Here is a 13,602-nt window from a genome sequence, read left to right as displayed (position 1 = left end):
GGTTTAATCTATCTGAGCATAAGGTGAATGTAAATACTAAATTTAATAGAAAGGTTCTCCAAAATTTCTCTTCCACTGTCTACGTAAGGTCAGTACCCAGGGGAGGGTCCATGTGGGCCATGCTCCCCCCTCGAACCCTAAAATATTTAAATGTGAACCTATAAATAAATAAATACGAAAATAACATCGTCGATTTTTGAAATGTGTAAAAATTTCAATTTTGCTCTTGCATAAATGAATCTGTTTCTTGCGCAAACGTCTTCAAGCTGCAATATTGGGTGGTTTTAGTTTTATAATCTTTGATGCAAGGCTAGCAGACGTCCGATTCACCGATTTAGTCAGGACAGTGCGTTACTTTCAATCCCTGTCCCGACTTTTTCGAACTGCAATCGTGATGCGAAAATGTCTCTCTATTATTGTTTTTTTGTTAACTCACAATTAGACATGTTCTTTATTGTATGAATAATTCTAAGTACGCAACATAGAATTATGATGACTTTTTAATGGCGCTCGCACTATTTGAACTATTTTGTAATATCTGTCTGTCTCTCTCTCTCTCTCTCTCTGGTCTATGTCAATGACAGAAATACAAGCAATATTCTTATTTATTTTTAACCCAATTAAAGGAAAGCGTAAGCATTTAAAAGAAATAAGAAAGATCATCACTGTTGCTCTTCCTTAAAAATTGTTGTTCTTCGAGTAAGAAAAATTAGAAGGATTTAGTCCAGCACCTTAACACAGTGTCCCACGAGTCTCTCTTGACTAATACTGTCAAATGTGACATGATTTTATGAATAAAATTTTCCGCCTGTTTACGTATAACGTTGCACAGATTTGGTAGTTCGCACACGGTGTAATTATTTCGTGTTACCTTACGCAACAGCAAATACATTTCATAAGACTGTTCTGGACACAAGACTTGCATCAGTAAACAAGCATTTTGTCTGTTACAGTATCACAGGAAAAGAACATCGTCCTGTAATGTTCAAGCCTCTAGATATTTTCCATTAGTAATGTCTAATCACAATAATAAGTTAGAAGAAATAACTCGCATTTTCACAACTACCAATATTCTCGTTTTTAATTACTTCGAAAATTATTTCTCGAAGATATCGGTTATACTACAAGAAAGCAAATCAAAATTAAAGTAAAAGTTCAACTACACGTATACCAAACGACATTTAAAGGAACAGAATACTTAGAAAAAAATGTTGTTTCATTCGAAGGTAAAGGCGTGGTGTAGCGGTTCTTCTACCTGGTTTAAGGAACGAAAGCTTGTAGGGTAGTAGATACCGTTCAGGATTGTCAATCTGATGGTCGTAGGTTCGAACCCTTCCGGTGGCAGAAAATTTTCGTTAGTTTTAGACATATCCTATTGTGTTCATTGTCCACGCCGTGTGAAACGGAATGATTCAGTTTGGAATTAACGATGGGGGGAGGGGAAATATTGAATTACAAAATCTCAATTTCAACGAACCGAGAAGTGGAGAAAAATTGAATAATTCTTATAAATATTAAAAATTACGTTCATTTGTTTAGTGGTGTAATCGCAGGTAAAATCAAAGATCTTACATGGAAGATTTTTAATTTGCTCTGAACTCAGCCAAAAGGCATTTCGCACCGATCTAATATATTCTCCAATACATTTCAAAATGTTATTGAATGTTTCATGTCGAAAATTTGTCCAATGCATCCATTCTTGACGCTCAGACGATATTTTCTGCAACTACCTCTTCTCTCCAGTTCCTTCTCCTTCTTCTCTCCCCTCTTTCTGTTCTGCTTTTATCTCATATCGCCTTCCCTACTTTTCTCGCATCTTATCTTCATCCCACTCTTCTCCACTCCTCTTATCTCCTTTCCTGTCTTAGATTTCCGACTCCACTGCACTCTCTTTTTTCGTTCTTCTCTTTTTCTCTCCTTTACTCTACTCTACACTTCCCTCTTCTCGTCTCCTCCTCTCCTCTCGTTTTCCTCCTCTTTTCTCTTCTTTGTTCTTTTTTCCTCATCTCTCCTCGAATCTTTTTCCATTCTCCTAACTACATCTCCTCTCCTCGTCTATCCTATCTTTCTTCTCTCCTCTACTTTTCCTCTTCTCCTTTCGCTTTCTCTTTCTCCTCTCCTTTGTAACCTTTCGTTTCCTCTCACCTCTTTTCCTTACTGAAGACTCATCAGCGATGAAATACTAGAAAACCTATTTTTTTCTTTCAGAAAGAATTTTGTCATTTGCGATATAATAGTGATATTTTTAATAATTTTATACAATAATCATTGTTTATATTTCTTTCGCGTATTTTATAAATATCTATTGTGCACGTGGCAACCCTGAAATTGAGCCTAACTCTGCACGCAACCCACCAACGGCTTGTGTAAATTGGGTTGCCTAGTTTAAAATGTCGTTGTCCTAAAACTTTTGAGAGACACTGTACAGGAAATTATGAAATTTAACATGTTAGCACAAGGTATCTATGAAAAATTCTGCAATGGACTCTATGGCAAAGTGACCGATTAAAAACCGTATCATAATAGTTCAATGTATTGACAGTGGCGGCTATTAGACGTGGGGCATGGGGAACAGTCCCCCCCCCATATACACTTTTCGTCCACTCACTATGGTCTCTTAATGCTAAACCTTGCATACCAGTGGATTTCACACAAAATCATTTGTCCGAATTCCATTTTCAATACGATTCTTTCTAATTGCAGTATATAGAAAATAAACTGTCCATGCCCTTCGCCCCCCCCCCTTCTCTTGCTCAGTTCGGACACCTAATCGCTGCTACTGTGTGTAGACATTTTTAAACAACAAAATCAACACGTAACAAACGACAGTGAACGAAATACTGCAGAAGACAATGTATTATGAGCAATATCATGAGAAATGGAACACGTTAAATAAATGGAAACTTTGCTTTAAAATACATATCTCCTCAACCCTTGACACTTCAACCACGAAATAAAAAGCAATCTCTAGAGGAAATCATAAGCTATGAAGTTTGTTCAGTGATTTTTGGACGTACATTATATAGATTCTTACATATTTGCTGTTCTTTTTGTGTCGGAAACCAACTTTTACGCTATTTTTAAAAGTGAAAGAAAATATTTGAATCTTTCTAATTCAATTATGATTTCTGGTAGCTCTATCAAACAAAAAACATAATTTAGCACATTTTCTGCTCTTTCACTTTGGATATCTTTACATTTTGTGTACATACAATGTACCGTCTTCGATATATTACAATATTTTAGTTTTCAAGGTAAATTTTTGCCGTCATTTTCCAAGATGGCGGAATTTCCCAAAATAATTGGATAGTGGATACTTAATGTATTATTCACTACACCATTCCGCACAATCTGGCACAAAAAAAACATTTGTGTTGAAATTATTTCTGGGTAAAATCGATTATTTCCTCTGCTATTAATATTGTATGTAGAGGTAATAAATGTGTATTTACCATTTTTAGACTTCGTTTTAAAAGTTTTTTAAAGTCAAAGATAGTATTCGGCGTTCATTTTGTGGGAGATTGCATTTACCACGTTTGCTTCTCTCGATCTCCTTTGCTTTCATTTGTCTTTCTTTATTATCTGAGGGAAAGGCCGTAGTCCCATCGCCCCTCTTGCGAGTAGAAATTGGCATTAATGAAATATATATCATCAATTGCCATCACCCTTGTCTCTAAATTCAAGTTAATGTTGGATATATTTTGTTCACAGTAAAGGTGAAAATAAGTGAAATACCAAAGTGGTATGTGGCTCAAAAACAATAGCATGATATTATTCAATACATTTAAATATTAATCGCACCGTCTGTAGTATAGTAGTTTCACTTTTCTTCCCATGTCGATTACGGATTTTGCTTTCTTCCCCTAGCATCACTAGCAGTGCTCTTTGCCACATTTCAAATTTTGCATCAAGAGAAGAGTGGGACTTCCTGTTCGAGAGGTATCTCAATCTACCGAGCTCTTACGACTCTGACAACAGAGACCACTTCCTTTCGACGCTGGCTTCCTGTGGTAGGGACGATTATAAGTTTCAGAGGTGAGTAATGGATTTAACTCTGCATAACTCGCTGAAGATTTTAACTTAAGCCCAATTTAGACGGAAGCCTTTCTTTTAGCATATATGCTTTCAAAAATCTTATAGCATTTTTTTATGACAGGCAGTGCTTTACACGGTAGCCTTTTATGTAACATTTCCGCTTGCAAATGCGATGCGAAGCGTGCAGAAAACATTAGATACTCTTCAGCACGAATGGCATACGAGTCACCCGGTATTCATTTAGTAACTAATAAATGAAAAGACGAATAGATGTAATTTATAAGAGGAATGATTATTTAATTTACAAGATACCGTGTAAACAAAGTGAAACCGTTCATATTTTTTGTAGCGTTGAGTAACCATAAATTTCACCTATTTATTCAGATATTTCTGCCAGTGGGCGGTGTTTATAATTTTAAAAAAATATATTCTTCTGTACGTGTACTGCTAAAAAGTACGTATTTAAGCAACGCCATTGATTTGTACCTAAAATGGTTACGTATTAAATGTTTTCCACTCGATTGAATAGTTATCGGCTTTCAAAAATGAGTAGTGATGCATTGTCTACATATCCTTCTGTCACCATTACATCTAAACTCGTGATCTAAAGCTCGCGCTCTGATTGGTTGTGCTACTCGAAATGCTAAGAAAATTAGAACCGATTCTATCTATGAAAATGTCTTGGAATATGATGTGGCAACAAAATGATATAAGATTCCACTTTACACGGTAGAATTAAGAAAATGTTAAGAAAAATACCAAGGAAAATGCCTTCGTCTAGAGCGGGACTTTGGTTATCACAAAACAAAAAGATACGAGGTAATTCATGATCTCCATTGGTGCATTTAGCAAGAGAAGCACGAGTAAATGTTATTGAAAGCAATGATATAGTTATATCCCAACAAACAAAAGAAATTATTTGAACATCATAAGGTAGAATCCTCCAATATCGCCCTTACTGTTGGATTAAAAATTCTTGATACTCGAGTTTGGACTCCAATTAGAAATTAACCAGTACACGTACATAAAAACGAGTTAGGCTAAAATTCAGCTTTTTCAATTATGCGTTAATCTATTCTAACCAAATTTATTTCAAGGATGCCTTCTATTTGTTATCGTCGTGAGAACAAGACAAAGTATTCTTTTAAGTGTTGCAATTGATCGCTCTCTTTGAAATTCTATAAATAAGAAACGGGTGGTTCAGTCTTTATGCAATTCTGGTACGGTGCAGGCACAAACATTTTTGACATAATTCTTAATTTTTAGACTTTCAAAATTTGTCAAAAAATTGCTCTTATCAATTTTTCCGAACAACTATTTTTCAGTATTGGATAGTCCTACAGGTACAAAATTGGTCTTGTTTTAAAGCTCTTAGCATCTGTTTCTAAAATACATTATCATTATCAATTCATACTTAAGAAACAGATTTTTAACAATTTTTTATCCAATCAAGTAAAGATTTACGTGGAACTTGGAAACACCGCACACAGCAATGACCTTTTAACCGTGGAAACTGTGGGCCTTCACTGCGTGCGGTGTTACGGTTAATCTCATTCAAGTCCAAACACGAATCTTAGGATTTGAAACACTAGGGCAATATTGTAGTAATATATGAATTTGCTTGTTTTGTGGATTTTTATCTGAAATACTTCATATTAAACGAGAGGGGAACATTATGAAAGGAAAATTGTCTGGCATTACCTGAATAAAGTGAACTTCAGAAACTCAAAGTAATTGAAACAAGATATTATCAATAAATAAGTCTGAGGCAAAAGTTAAATTATTGGTTTAAAACTTAGTTACTTTTACAACCTTCGAAGCAAACAGACCTCAATCCCTAGGAGTAAATCTATTACTTGATGACATAATGATGGTTGTTTTTCCATATAATTGGATACTTTACTGTAAATCAAAGCAAGTAATACCATTGAAAGGAGCTAATATGACTTCATAAATAAGCAATCTAAAATTAGTTTTAATTTTTGCAGAGTACTGGACCATATATTGACCAAGAAAGAAGGAATTAAAATCGGTCAAGTTGTAAGGGTGTTTGTTTATATGTCTATGAATTCTTGCGGTAGGAGCAACATGCTGAATCATCTCATTTCTAATTTAAACGGATGGAAATCACTGTAAGTAAGAGTTCAATATTTACAGATTTTCTTGATGCATTAAGGTGCTTGTAGATGAATATTTTTACCAGGTGAAGCAACTGCTGAAACATGATTACTATATTTGGATCACCCTGTATATTTTCTATTTCTAAATATCTGTTCTTTGCAAATATTTGTTTTAATAATCTTTTCAAAACCAATTTCGAAACAGAAGCCCCTATTAGTTCCCTGCACTTTTTGACTCTCTGCTTTCACGCGTCTAGTTGATTACACGTTACACGGTGTAACACCAACTCGTCTATTTCATGAATTTGGTATCATGTAGTACATCTTGAGTCTGCACCGTTTGCATTACGTTCTAAAGAGGTGTAGTTTGTGGTGTATGGTCACGTGGTGCGTGCTAACTAACCAAATGAAGATTTAAGGCAGCAGACAGGCATTTGTTGTATCTTGTGAACTTGAACACCTCCACTCGTCTACTTGGTTAAATGTCGTTTCCTTGCACCAGCCTGACACCTGGATACACCAGCACTACACCTAGTGTCAAAAAGTGCAACGTACTACATACGGACAGTTGAAGCTCTGGCTTTCACTCATTTGTTTTTCACTCATTTTGAACAGCTTTTACTTCCTTATCAAGTTATCCGAGAAAGGGCACAAACTAAGTATGGTAACTATCCTACAAAATCTTTAAGGTAGATTTCGGTGATCGTTATCTACGGCTATGACAGCCGGAAGCGACTCGCTCGCTTCGCAAGAGGGACGCAAAGGTAATGGGTGACACCCAGATAAATGATGGAACACTAACACAAGCAAAGGGGGTCGCCACGGAACACACGAACAGTTTGGGCGTATCTTTGCGAACCTGGGGTTGACGGGCGGCGACTGCACTGTTATCCTGGAAGGTGCGAAGATGTGACTGGAGCGGACTGATGTGTAGATAAATTGAGCGATGGAAAAGGGGCGGCTGCCGATGCGGAAATGACAGGTGGAGCCCCAAGCATTCTTGATGTGAGGCCCTTTTTTCGGGGGGGGGGGGAGGCATCTCCATGAGGATCCTGAGGTGGACGGGCAGCGACTACACTTTTAACAACTTAAGGCATGAAGATGGGACTTGGGCGTACTAGAGTAGACTATCTCGGGCGTGGCTAGTCTTGAGTATGATAAATCTGCGTGGGAGTGGCTTCAGGTAATTGCTGTGCAGGAAGAAACTTCAGGTGGTTGCTGGTCACGAACGAAGTTCTGGTGATAGCTGGTCACGAACCTTCCTGGTGTTACGTTTCAGGAACCTGATCAATCCGGGAGAGAAAGGGGGGGGGGGTGATGGACTTCTGTCCTAGATAAGAGGTTTGCCAAGTCCCTCTTTGGCGGCCCTTGCTGGCTGAGACGAACGGTGTGGAAGGTAGGGTAAGGGGGTAGCTAAAAAGAAAATGTTTACCAGAACAGTCCGAGAAATATATCGGAGTATTGTATTCAATGTGTATATGGGAGGAGCTTATATTCTAAGTTTATTTATGAAACATCTGCCAGAAATAAAGGCAAGGCTCTTGCGTAAATATATTCGCTACTATGGGGACGGAGGAGATTGGTTACGGTAGCTATAGTAGTAATATATGATATATCCTGTAAGGACCGCATTCCAAAATATTAACAGAAATAACTGTGATTGGGAGGGTAGACACTAAAACGTCATATAAAAAAAAGTCCATAAAATGTATATAAAAAGTGAAAACTTGATAAAATGTAAAAAGGGTAAAAACAGGAAGGTAGGGGAGAGGAGAGATCCTCATAAGGTGTGGCGAGACTGTAGGGTCTAGCCCCACGAGGCTTTAGTAGCGTGACGCGCTAGATACGTCGAGTGGCCTGAATGACGAAAAACTAACGAAAACGTGTGAAAAAATTTTTGGAGGGTGGAAAGTCATTCAAAATGTGGAAATGAATGTAGCGGGAAGGGTCCAAAAGAACCAGATGTCAATTATATCATAATCGGAGGAGGGTGGTACGAGCTAACGGATCCAAAAACAAAAAGAAAAGTTTTAATTTCGCGGAGGGAAATAGATGAAAGAAAAGCAAAGCAAACTCCACCACGTACAAAATTTAAGGTAGATTTTGTGGATTGTTATCTACGACTATGACAGCGGGAAGCGACTCGCTCGCCTCGCAAGATGGACGCAAACGTGTTGAGGTGACACCTCAGATAAATTATGGAACACTAACACAAGCATAGGGGCTTGCCCCTTTGAAATAAGAACAACACTTAATCATTCGAAATTAACACTTCGGGGATGACTGATCTGGCAGGGTTGTAAGAAGAATGGAAAGGGGAAAAAAGGAATGTTCGTTTCCCTGTAGATCTAGATGTGACGACACGGTCCCTGAAATGACACTTCAATAGCACACCACTTCCCGCGGTAACGCTTTACGTATCAATCGATGATCAGCCCATAACGTGGAGGCAAGAACTGTTCACGCGATAAATATCTGAGTACAACTGGAGCTGAGAAATGACCCCTCCAGCTATTTATGGTGGATTCAAATTTCGATCGTAAAAACCGTTGGCGAGTCCGCGTCTGTCGCAAACGGTGATTTAAGCATAAAGCTGCTTTTACTTATTTTCGTTTCATACGAATTCTTGTCAGCGAATTTTCCATCCGCTGAAGATTGTCGGCTTGCAGGAAGCTGTTTCCAGCTGCTTCGACCGGACCTATTTATGAAGTGATTAGACTATCGAGTTATGACGCCAGGGGTCCTGAGTTCGAGTCACGACTTTGGCATGATACGCTATTACTAAAATTGAGTAGTTATAATAGATTCACGATACTTTGAATTCTTTTGTATATGGAGATAACGTAGATAAGATAACCTTTTTGTTTGTGTGTTTAGCTACAAAAAACGAGATTCTCTGAACGACAGTATCTTCTGCTCATCAAAATTTTTGGAATCGTTGCAATGGGTACAATTTGGATTGAAGGATTTAGGGGGATACAGCAACCCCATCCAAAAATTGGAGGAAGTACTATGCGCCCCTGTTTCTCCAGTCGTTTATATTTTAAATAGCCGTTCTCCTTAACATTACATTCAATTTTTACTGCTTAACATTTAATCTGTAGTGACAAATAGGCTGGAGTCTTTTTTTTCAGAGAAGAATTACTATCATGTGTCAAAAATAGATTAGTATTAATACAAGATAAAAGTTACATAATGTTTGAGTGTATGATCAAAAACAATTTTTAAAAGAAATCATTGATACCCAATTGAGTGTTACGCAGAAAAAATACACAGGTGCAAGACAAATAAAAATTAAAATCGTACAAACGAGTATTCACGTTACCAACCGCAAAGAAAATTCAAAATTCCACTGCGAAGTTCTGCCTTGTGCTTATATTTTCTGTTTTTGTTATTGTGTATGTCTTATAATCCTTGAATTAATCACGACGATAAGGAAATGAAGATAGGATAAACACAATGGTATATCGATGCCAGATCAGGTTTCGAACCTGAAATCTCTAGCTTTGATTTACTATTTTCGAATGGTATTTTAAAATAAGAGAGCGTACACGGATAATGATAACATTTGACCAAAGTACGGGGAGAACGGATTATATTCTCGGCCCGAACACATAAATCTATAACTAGCTTGGTACATTGTTACAGCGTGTTGCGAAAGTCACGGGGCTCTCATTCATCGCTTATTACATAAAACTGTGATATATATTGACACCTTTTTGTATTATTAAGTTTCGTGCTTTAACATACTTTTAAAATATGATTAGTTTTCAGTTCAATCATTGGTTTTGGACAGAGATAGCACATGACTGCAGACAGCGTGGCATAGCGCGGATGCCGGCATTTTCGACCCGTAACATCCCACATATTTTTAAGCACCCATATTTAGCATGTATATTTATCTTACATAACGAGTACTAAACTGTGTTATAAGAGTTGTACAAAGTGGTGGCCAACTGCATTCACACATTTCCGGCATCTTTTGATGAAATTTTGATTGGTGTATTTCTTCTGTTTGCAAGTTGTTTCTTTGCCATTCTTAACCCGGCAGGACGCGCGCTGGGTAAAAGAAAAAGAAGATATTTGCTTCTCAAGTCTGAATTTTAATTGTATCAAAGCATGTAACTAATAACATCTTCAACGAATAACCTAATTTCATTAAGTTTTAACATTTTTATTTCAGTACGCAAAGATGAAGTTGAGAAAAAAATGAGAGAGAAAAGACGGTAAGAAGAGCGTTTTCTGCCATAACGTAAGAACGCGCCATAGGTAAAAAATATCCAGAATTGTAATTGTTTCAAGGCCATGTGTTTAGTAAAAACCTTCATTGATTAATATAACTTTATTAATTTCTAACATTTGAATTGAATCACACATTGGATAAGACGATGAAAAATTAACAAGTTTTGATATCAAACTGAAACATATGGCCGCGAGTTGGGTGAAATTTACCCAGGCAGTGTTTCTACAGCACTGACAGCGGAACTAAGAAACAAACTGACTATTATTTGTTTGGAACCCTAAAAATGGAGTGTGTAGAAACAATCTCTACATTATACATCAACTGAAAGACAATGTACGAATAGAACTTGCAAGAATTACTAAAGAGGAACTTTTGCATGTCAAAAAATTTCATCAAAAAATGCCGAGAATGCAGTTGGCCACCTCTTTGAACAACTGTAATAACACAGGTTAATACTCGTTATGCAATATATATATATATATATATATATATATATATATATGCATGCTAAAGATTTGTGCGTAAGAATAAGTGGGACGTCACGAGTCGAAAATGGCGGCATCTGCGACATGCCGCGCAGCCTGCAGTTAAAATGAACTCGCTGATGCGTGTTATTCTTTGCCAGGGATGCTGACGACCCTACATTGTGGATAGATATGTTTACGTTTTCCACTTTGGATATCAACACAGAGGAATATCTGCAGAAGGTATGATTTTTTTCTCTTTCTTTTTCTTGTAGATTAATGATAGATTCTCTCCATTTGTTGATTGTCATTGAACCATTCCTTACCCAGATAGCATTGTAAGCTTTCTTCAAGCTTCAAACAAGCTTTTCATGTAAAGCGAACAAGCTTGTTGTAAGCTTACAACAGGCTTGAATCAAGCCAACTACTTACCACGTGTCAAGCAAGCTTGTCACAGAAAGCTGCGTGATTGAAACAAGTTTGCATCATGTTAATATCAAGCTTACCGTATTCAACTGGCTATGACAAGCTACAAGCAAGCTACATCAAGCTTGCCAAAAGTTTTGGTGCTACATCGGTATCTTCGCTGTTTTCCTTTCAAAGCATTAGGTGTACGGTAAGCGACATAAAGGATTGTAGTTTACCTTATAGTTAAGAAAAAGCATGTTGTAAGCATGGTGGCATAACATTTCAGGATTATATACTTCACCTGCAGAATGATCGGCAAAGTTCATAGTAAAGTTTTAGTATGAGTTTGTTTTTAAGTTACTTTCTGCACATATAGGCTAATCGAGACACGACCTAGAGTTTAAAGTGGAAACGCAACCACTATGTGCCTTCGCAAACCCTTTATTACAAGGCGTTACCACTAGGCATTCGGAGAGACCCCATTGGTGGCAAGGAAGTCTCTACCTAATACGTTGATGTCATATGCATAAATGTAGTAATAATATCCATTCTTCCCATCCACCATTTAAAATTAACTTTACAGCAAAATCTAACATAGAGCATAGACTATACTTTCAGTTATTCAGTTTGTCGAACCATTCTTTATTCTGATTTGCAACATTATGGTTACAGTGAATGCCGGATCTACAAATCTTGCCCCCACCTACAAAATATTATCAAAGCCCCCCCTCTCCTTACCTACTTTTGCACACGTACCTTTACTTGTCTCCGGGACTCCCTGCACTGTTGGGTTTTGCGGCTTGTAAATCCGGCAATGGTTAAAGTCCTCATTCGAACGTCAGTTCGGTATCTTTGACACATCTCGAGAGGAAACCTTCCGATCGCGTATCTAGTTTCGAGCCAGCACAAGTCTTTTTTCTGGAAATCGCTCTTGTCACCTTTACTTGCAGTGTTTAGACATCCATTCATTCACTGCGACGTTATATTCTCAAGGTCTCCACATTTAAAAAAAAAAACAAAAAAACAACACAACCGAGCAAATATAACGCAACTGCAACTTCACGTTAAGAAATGTATACCGAAACTAAATTGGCAACATCTAATTTAATCCACGTGGACAGTGCTTTATACGAACGCTATTAGTGGGAAAGGTTTGAGGGAAGGATATTTTGGGCTCGACATGGCCATCGAATTGATTTTATTGGTGATACAATTCGATGCCCCTGACATTCCCTCCCCTCGAAGTTTGGTATCCTTCCCCTGGAGGAAGTTCCTGGATTCAAAACTGTCCGGAATCATGGTAACGATAGGGAATTGAATCACGGCGAGGCTAGTGGCTCACAGTAGGAAAGTTTTCATTCCACCCAAAATCGGAGCAAATCATATAATCATAAGTATCTTTGATATTCCTATTACTTGGGTCGCCCAGCCTAAAACAGGTCTGTGTATAATAGATATGTTCCAGTTCCTAATTAGACCTTCCTTTGTCTGCAGGCGAAGAAATTTTACGACGATCACAAAGGAGAATTTGGTTCTGAAGAAGAAGAAGAACAGATTGTCGAACGGCTGTCAAGACACAAGAAGAATGTTCAATGGACAGAAGAGAATGTCGGTGTAATAAAGGAAGCCTTGGAAGAAATTAACAGGGAATTCGAGAACGAAAACTTATAAGTTCTTTCCTGCCAATTCTTCCATAGTATTCTGGTCAATGTGACATAACAATTAAAGTCAACAGCATTCAAAATATTTATCTATTGTTCACGTTTTTATATTGTAGTATAATCTTACACAGAGTACCGACTATTGTCATTAATTGTATCATTATATCAACTGGTACATAATACAATCACAGTTTGCATGCATCAGTGGTTTTATTGTACTCGTGTGTTCTTGACCATTTGAATTTCGTTTTATATTTTAGAATTAGTCTCTCCCTCCGTGGGCAGCCTTGGTCTCTTTCTCCTGTTTTACAGGACGTTTGGCAACATGCTGTATATCCGACGCTCATTTGTTTCGCCTCTCCCGGAACTTTCGGTGCTTTGTGACTCGAAAAATGTCTTATGTCAGTCTAAGAGAATTTAATAGATCGCTGATTCGTTGTTTCCCGGCCACCGCGGCGGTGGGAACTGCGAGCTGTAAAGTCGGTCACATAGGTGTTCCACGCCAGTTCGTGCGTGAGGACGCGTCAAGAAGGTTGATTCCTCGAGGCTTAGCTGACGTCAGTGCAGCAATACCGTGGGACGCCGAGAACGGGGCAAGTGAGTAATAGGACAAGAACCTAGAACTGTGTTAGTGCTTTTGTTTATCGAAAAATAAAAGAGAAATATGATTC

General features: G+C 37.7%; 1 protein-coding gene across 2 annotated transcripts in view; it reads left to right on the top strand.

The window, feature by feature from the left end:
* The window catches only part of LOC145986687 (aminopeptidase N-like), a 60,882-nt gene extending 47,750 nt beyond the window's left edge, over nt 1–13,132 (top strand). The window contains exons 9-12 of one of the 2 annotated variants that reach the window (XM_083120999.1): nt 3,868–4,035; nt 6,024–6,167; nt 11,024–11,105; nt 12,765–13,132. In XM_083120999.1, coding sequence (XP_082977125.1) covers nt 3,868–4,035; nt 6,024–6,167; nt 11,024–11,105; nt 12,765–12,941 — 571 coding nt within the window. In that variant the 3' untranslated portion in view covers nt 12,942–13,132. The remainder of the gene's footprint in view (nt 1–3,867; nt 4,036–6,023; nt 6,168–11,023; nt 11,106–12,764) is intronic. The other variant, XM_083121000.1, reaches the window with a different exon arrangement.
* Nucleotides 13,133–13,602: the final 470 nt, after the last annotated feature.

This window comes from Lepisma saccharinum, chromosome 4 (assembly GCF_977018435.1).
Source record: "Lepisma saccharinum chromosome 4, izLepSacc3.1, whole genome shotgun sequence".
Lineage (NCBI taxonomy): Eukaryota > Metazoa > Arthropoda > Insecta > Zygentoma > Lepismatidae > Lepisma > Lepisma saccharinum.
Note: the sequence above shows the minus strand (reverse complement) of the source record. Positions and strands in the feature narration are given on the sequence as shown.